The 7,662-nt window shown below is 52.8% G+C and overlaps 1 protein-coding gene across 1 annotated transcript; it reads right to left on the reverse strand.

Annotated features, from left to right (window-relative positions):
* Positions 1–847: 847 nt before the first annotated feature.
* Positions 848–7,427, reverse strand: PDIA3 (protein disulfide isomerase family A, member 3; the record flags this gene model as incomplete). The annotated part of the gene is made up of 11 exons (XM_010074988.1): positions 848–1,240; positions 1,498–1,555; positions 2,041–2,120; positions 2,845–2,973; positions 3,582–3,690; positions 4,222–4,404; positions 4,910–5,035; positions 5,176–5,292; positions 5,738–5,867; positions 6,762–6,869; positions 7,287–7,427. Coding segments are annotated over 11 exons (1,301 nt in total), but the record flags the coding sequence as incomplete, so codon positions are not given.
* Positions 7,428–7,662: the final 235 nt, after the last annotated feature.

Below are 7,662 nucleotides of genomic sequence, written 5' to 3' on the forward strand. Positions count from 1 at the left end.
CAATAAATAACTGGTACACAGCCTCTGGAGTCGTGGAGGAGGAACCCACAGAGAAAGTGAGCACTGGCTCTCACCATGGAAACTGCTGCACCTCCAGGCTGCTTCTCCTCACTTCACCTCACACGCAGCCCAAGAAACTCGGGGCTGGGGCAAGAGCCCACCTCTGGTCACCCCCAACCTCCCCATCAGCGTGTTGTGGGCCCCAGGAGCCTGAGGCAGCTGGTTGCAGCCTGCACCCCCTCCAGGCTCCTGTTCTTCTCCTTCCTACAGCGAAAGCCACAGCTACCAGCCTGCTCCCTACCCCGAGAAGCTAATGAACTTTAATTACCTGGAGTTAACTGTCCCAGCCGCACACCAGCCCCAGCCAAGCCTGCGGGCTGTGAGAAACCCTCGGCTCTGCCCCTGCCTGGGTTTGGGTTGAGCATGCAGTGCAAAGTGCTCCTCCCCTACCCTTCACTGCTTTTGCACTGGCTCCAAGGCTGATTTATTGCTGCTGCTGCTCGTGTGCTGCTGGGCAAGCCTGGTGCCAGGCTGCTGTGTGCCTGCACCGCTCCTGATCCGAGGGAAAGCACCCCATCCCCTGGGCACACTGGAGCAGCACAGACAGCACGAGCGTTTGTGAAGAGCCCCTCAGCCCCAAATCCACACGAAGGCAGCACCTGAAGCACGGCGCAGTGGCACGGTGGCTGCTGCTGCGCTCTGGAGGGACTCTCACTAGCTGAGGAGGAGAGCAGGCAGAGGCTGAGCTTACATCCAGCAGCAGACTCACAGCAGGAACTCACTGCCCAGGAGGAGCAGGATCCTGGAGTCAGGTGGGACAGGTCTCCACAGGACAGGGACACCCAGACTTAAGGGGGTCATTTTATTGTTTCACTTCTCCAAATGTACAAAAAAAATTAGAAAATAACCCTGCCCCCCACCCCCTCCCAAACCACAAAACAAACCAGTCTGGGGAGCCCCACAACAGTGCAGCTAAGAGACGGCAGAAATGAAACAGAACTAGATACAGCAGCTGGGTCCCCTCAGCCCCCGAGGTCACTGGCTCTCCACAACCCTGGGCCTGCCCAGTGCTTCCCCAATTCACACAGAGCTCATCCTGACAGGATGGCAAGTGGGTGCTTTACAAATCCTCCTTCGCCTTCTTCTTGGATTTCTTGGTTTTGTCGTCCTCCTGCAGCACAGGAGGTTTGGTCGCCTCCCGCTTCAAGTAGCTAATGAAGTCGCTCACTTCTCTGCCACCCTGCAGAAAGCACGCAACCATCAGGTTCTGCCTGCAGCCCCCGTGGATTCCCCTCTGCCGGGGGGTTCAGCTGCCAGCCAGGGGACCACCAAAACCACGGCAGCAGAGCTCTGCCCGCGGGGCTGCAGCAGAATGCTCCCAGCAGGTGACCAATGGGACAGCGGGCCACCCGCGGCTCCAGAGAGGCTCGGCATCGGCTGGACCCCTGGATGCTACCTCACGTCTTTACAAAGCAACAAGAGCAGCAAAATACCCACCTCGTACTTCTTTGGACTCTGCTTCTTCCCAGCTGGAGCAAAATAGATGGTGGGGAAGCTGGGGAGAGAGGAGAGACATCTGAGCTCTGCTTTCTTTTAGACCAGCAGACTAGTCCTCACCCTGCGCTTCTCTGGTTTAATGTGGTAGCAGCCTCAGCAGCTCCTAAGCCGGCAGGTGTGGCCGCCAAAAACCCGGCTGTGTCCACAGAGCTGGCCGAGCTCAACCACATCCCGGTTTGCTGGCTGAACTGTTCTCAGAGAAGCACGCCCAGCATTGTTTCTGCGCGGCCAAGAACAGAATTGCAGCAGAGTCAAGAGCAGCAGGACAGGCCCCCGGGCACAGCCAGGACACCAGGCTCCCCATGGAGGAGGCAGATGAATTCCTTTGTTTTCACTCTCAGCAACTGCCCTGCAATCACATCCCAGCCACCCCCACCCATCCTCCCCATGAGACCCTCTCAGCTCTTCGGTGGCGGGCGCTGGCTGTGCACAGAAGCCTGAGCTCATCTGCTGGCACAGCGGCGTAACAGCAGTGACACCTACCCCCTGACTTCATACGGGGAAGGCACATCATTGGCTGTAGCATCCATTTTGGCAATGACGATATTGGGGTCTTTACTGAGCTGTGGGCAGAAAGAGCTCATTAGTAACCAAACCACAGTCGTTAGCACCAGGAGCTCACCCATCAGCATCATGTACAATAGTCAGAGGACAGCGCACACAGGATGCTAAAAGGCGAGGAAACTTCTGAGCGATTTCCTTCTGCCTCAACAGGTGTGGGGACCAAAGTCCCTTGTCAGCCAGCCACGGGCGGCACACACCTCCCAGCGGTACTGCTGAATGGGTCTGCTCCAGCTCCAGGAGAACGCTCACCCCTGAGCAGCCGCTCACCCTCAGCCCCAGCGAGAGAGCTGTGAGCACGCAACGCTGAGTAAGGAGTGGGCCCAACGGCCACACAGCAAAAGGCTGGCTGGATCCGGGAGAACAGATTTATTTACTCCCCCCGGGAAAGCATGCAGGGCAGTGTTATCCTTCACCAGACGGGAGACGGTCATCATGCAAAGGGAAAAGACCCAAAAAGGAACTTTGCCAGTTCAGGCCAGTCACCGAATCAGGGAATGTTCACGTGCCACAGCAAAGGGAGCAGGTGAAACCCACTGGTGTGGGTGCTGCCACACTCCAGATTCTGCCAACACTCTGCTGCATTCGCAGGAGATGCCAAAACTCCCATTCCCCAGGAAGGCACACTTGTGCCCTGTTACCATAAAGGCAGGACAGACAGAGCCCGCAGGACTGTTTAGTGCTGCAATGTTCTAGTCTGTGTCTGCAACAGAGTCCCAGACGTACCTTCTCCCCCAGTTCTTTGTATTTGGGCTCCAGATTCTTGCAATGGCCGCACCAGGGTGCGTAAAACTCTATCAGGACATCTTTGTCTTCTGCGTTCACAATTTCATCAAAGTTCTCAGCAACCACCACCTGTCAATGTTCGATCACACAGGTTAGTTTTTTCCAGTCAGGAGTGAGGCTGTAACACAACACACTCCACACGAAAGCCCAGCCCCCCCGCAGCGAGCATCACGCTGCACCCGCACAGCAGGCAGCAGAGTGACCAAACAACTCTTCACCAAGTGCAACACCCTCAACCTGCAGCTAAAAACCTGTCACAAGGCACCAGCACCACCTGCAAGTGAGGTTTGCCTCTGGTATCCTCATAGCAGGAGGACAAAAATTTATTTTTAATCTTGGAGAGTTCCAGGCAGTTCAGCAAGATGGGCTGAGGCCATCCCCATCCACACACAAACAAACAGCACCTGCAGCGCACATTGCCAGCATGCTCAGCAGCAGTTACCATGCCGAGAGAACAAAACAGAATCAAAATTGCTGACTGCATTTCTCCCTTGGCTCAGAAATCTGCAGTACAACAAGGGAGTGAATTCTTCTTCCACCTCTGACAGCAGAGCCTCCTCGAGATGCCACAAGGCAGCACGCGCAGCACGGGATCCTGGCACACGACCAGAGGCTGCTGCTGAACAGCACCTGTTCACCCACCGGCAGGAGCTGCCGCTACGCCTGACAGCACTCACCTTCACAGGGCCATCGTTGCTTTCAGGGACAGGCTCCGATTTCAGGTACTTTTTCAAGTTTCCATCAAAGTAATCTTGCAGGAATCTCTCCAGAGCCTTCCCATCGCGGCTGAAAGCGAAGTGACATTTTAGAGCCATCATCACACACACAGGAGAGCGGAAAACTTTCAAGGCTGATTTAAGCTCCTTCCACCCACAGAACAGATGCCACCGGCATCTCCCAGAGCACCAGTCTGGGGCTGGCTCAGAAGACCCCAGTGCGAGTGCAAAGATGCCCTCCAGAGTTTTGACAAGAGGTTGGATGCACGCCCCATCCTCAGTTTTAGGCCTTCCAACACCCTTAAACTTCTTTTCTCAATAAGAAAGCTACAACAGTTTCCTCTGCCCTTTAACGCACCTTAGCTCCTAACCAGACACTTGAGGTTAAACTCTCTACCTTTGTATCCCAGGAGGGGCCACAAGCTCTCTAGAGGGCAGGAGAACATGCGAGTAGGAGCCATTTTGACCCAGCAATCTTTCTTTCCAGCTGGAACATCCAGCTTTCCTGTTCCCTCCAAGCTAGGGAAGTACGATCTGGTCCCAGAACGCCAGACCGAGGTCCATCAAGTGAGAGGCAACACTGCTAAGTTCAAAAACTTACGAGAATTCTTCCTGCATGACGTATTTTTCTCCTTTCGCGGTTCTGATGGCAACAACCGGAGCCTCACCCACGCTGCTGTCCAGACCAAACTCTGAAAGCTCGTGTCCAAAGTTTTTGCGACTAGCAACAGCAAAAGACAGCTTGTGGCCGGCATCTAGGAACTTCTTTGCAATCATCATAACTCTGAGGAAAAAAAAAAAAAAAAAAAATCAAAAAACACAAAGCATGATTCCTCGGAACATTATCTTCCACATGATGTAACACCCTTCAAGCTGGACAAGGAACTCAATCCTACAGAAATGGTGTTGAGAAGCAGAGGAGCGAGCTTGTGTCTGTTGTGAATGAAGTCTGTGCCTTCGTCCTCCGCCCGTCAGCAGGACCACCAGGGTCTCAGGCACTGGGGAATACAAAGGACAGAATCCCACACGACACCAGAAAGGAGATTTGTATTTAAAATCTAAGGATTGGGGACGCAAAAGCAAGCAGGTGGGGGTTCCCAGGACACACACATGGCATGCGTTGGGCTCAGCAGGCAGCAGCCACCCCACAGTTCCGATTACAAACCCAGCTGGAATCTTTCTGGGAGAGAGGAATTCACACATGAACAACAGAGGAACTTTGAACTACGGACCAGCACCGACGCAGGGCACAAGTGAGAGAAGCCAATGAACCCCCCGCTGCTGTGTACCTGTTGCGCCAATAATTGGAGCCCTTTGCGTTCTTCTCATAGTCCACGTCGTAGTATGCCACCAACAAGTCCTTCCCCTGGATCAAGTCCTTGTTGTCCTCCGTCATGTGCGGACAGATGCCAAAGCTGCCAATGAGACGGGCACCAGTAGCTTCAGCGTCACTGCGCAGAACCCATCAGCCCCCAGAACGGGCTCTGTGCAGCGCACTCCCGCTTCCCCCCCAGGAACGTTAAGTGCCAGTAGTCACCAAGACCTGAGAACTCACATGTTCTCCTGGATAAACTTCTTGATCTTTCCGCTGGTGATTTTGTCTTCTGTGTACTTGACAAAGCTGTCCTCAAACTTGTTTGTCAGGCGTGGAGGACGGAATAGGATTATACCCCTGAGGAGAAGCAGGTATCACAGATCAGTTTAAAATATGCCTGAGTTTCCCAGGATGTCAGCGAGATGTGGTACGAACCCCACCCCCAGCGACTGCTCCCACTCACTGTTCACAAATTCAGCAAGACTGGTTTCTCGGTGGCACTACTCATTAGCTCTACCTGCCAGACCCCTCTCCATCAGTCAGAGAGGCCACAATGAGAAACAACAAAACCCCCCACAACGAGCAATGGGGAAGCAAAACACCCCAGCTCAGGGGCAGACACCAACCCTCTGGAGCCTGCAACCATCTCCAGTCAAAGAGGTAGAAACGACACAGCACTGGCAGTGGGGGAAGAAAGAAGACCTTAAGCTACGTTCAGAAAATGAATCCAGTTAACAACTGGAGTCCGTGAGTTTGTTCCAGATGGCTCCATAACAAGAAATCCTTGTGTTAAACAACTTACTCTCCATCTTGCTCATACTTCTGCACCAGTTGCTCCTCGCTGGTGTGTGCAAAGCGGTAGTTATCTCTGAGGTTGTTGGCGGCTTTCATGAATTCTGAATAAGCATCACCAGATGTATCTCCAAAGAAGCCTGCCGCAGAAAGACAGACGGTGACCCCAACAGACTCAGCAGCAGTCACTGTGCAGCCCTCACCATTTATCCCTACAATGCACTGGAAGATCAGCTCTGAACCCACTCCTCCAAGGCATGTTCAGGCCTTCACCTTTGACAGCTCCTCTCCCATTTTTCCTGGGACCTTTCCCTCTATTCCCTCCCTTCCATCAGCAGGTTACCCAAGTCTGCCCAGCTCAGTCATTCAGCCAGCAGACAGCTGTCCTTGGAGTGCCACGACATCCACTGTGACACTCCCAGCGACAACAACTGCCAAAGGTACTCCACAAAAACCTGTCTGGGGATGCTGCTCAACACCCATCCAGCCACACGTGTGAGATGGCTCCTGATCCGCCAAAGGAAAGCTGCTGCTGCCGCCTGGAAACCGTGACCAAACCACACGATGCTGACAGCCTACCGGCATCACGAGATGGCACCGAATGCATTTCCTAGCAACCCAAAGCCACCTGTTGTCAGCCAGGCAAAAGAGCAACAGGCTTTCAGAAAGATACGCTATGATGCCAGGAGGTCTGATGCTGTCAAAGGGAAAAAAGAAAGAAAAAGAAGCTGGAAGGAATCCCCAGAGGTCACCAAGTCCAACCTCCTGCTCAAAGCAGGAACAGCTCCAAAGGCAGATCAGGTTGCTCAAAGCTTCATCCAACCGAATTTTGAAAATCTGAATGTTTCAAAACCCATCTGGGCACATGTTTCAGGGCTTTATCATTCTCATGATGAAAAAACTTTTTTGCTCACATCCAGCTGGAATTTCTCTTGCAACAGCTTATGATACTGCTTCCTATCCTTCCACAGTACATTCCCCAGGGCATCTCCCAGAGTGTCCCCTCGTGTCAGTGCTGCACTGAGTCTACTCACCCACTACAGAAGCATCTTTGTCACCGATGAATTTCTCAAAATCAGACACAGAACTGAGAGCCACTGAGGCAGGTCCCGCCTGTTTCTTTAGATGACTGACAATCCCATCTTAAAATAAAAGTTACAGGATTAAAGGGATCAATAGAAAGTTCTATGAGACATTCTTCAAGCTTCCCAAAGCAAAAGCTGTTTCTGCAGAATCCATACACCTCCCCATACAATAAATACAACGTCAGTCGAAGGACTGCTACCGCCAACTTCACGTAGGAACTCTGCCCATCAAGGGTGTGAGGAGTTACAGATACTGTGGAAATGTTCACCTTTAAAAGAGAGCTTTAAGGGACACTAAACACCCAGGGCTCTCAGCACAAAGAGTTCTCGAAAGGGCAAGGGAGGGGGTGTGTGTAGGTGGGAACCTTCTTTGTATCCTTCAACACACGTCACATCCCTGACACAAGTCTGTTCTACGTGGGCCTGCCTGCCAGCACCATTTCGGCAAGCCAGATCTCGCCAACGAGCTCCTACCTGCTGTTCTGGGTCCATCGTAGGTTCCCGCCTCTTCTCCATCTCGAAAAATCTTCAAGGTGGGATACCCACTGACTCCGTACTTGTTACAGGTGTTTGAGTTTGCTGTACAGTCAACCTGAAGGAAGAGAAACGTTGCTGCTCAGCGGCCCAGCCACCCGTACGCACAAAAGGAAGCGGCTTTGCTGCTGTCCACACTACCACCTACAAAGATAAAGCGTCTGAAAGCTCTCGTGTGTCTCTAACCAAGGCTGGATTCCTCTCACGTAAAGCGCAAGATCCGCAAAGCCTCTACAAGACAAAAAGCTTAAAAGTCAACACTGGGGAAGGAGGCAGCATGGGGGTAACGACAGAACCAGAACAATATTTGAGGAAA

The sequence above is a fragment of the Pterocles gutturalis genome, unplaced genomic scaffold (assembly GCF_000699245.1).
Source record: "Pterocles gutturalis isolate BGI_N339 unplaced genomic scaffold, ASM69924v1 scaffold2822, whole genome shotgun sequence".
Taxonomy (NCBI): Eukaryota; Metazoa; Chordata; class Aves; order Pterocliformes; family Pteroclidae; genus Pterocles; species Pterocles gutturalis.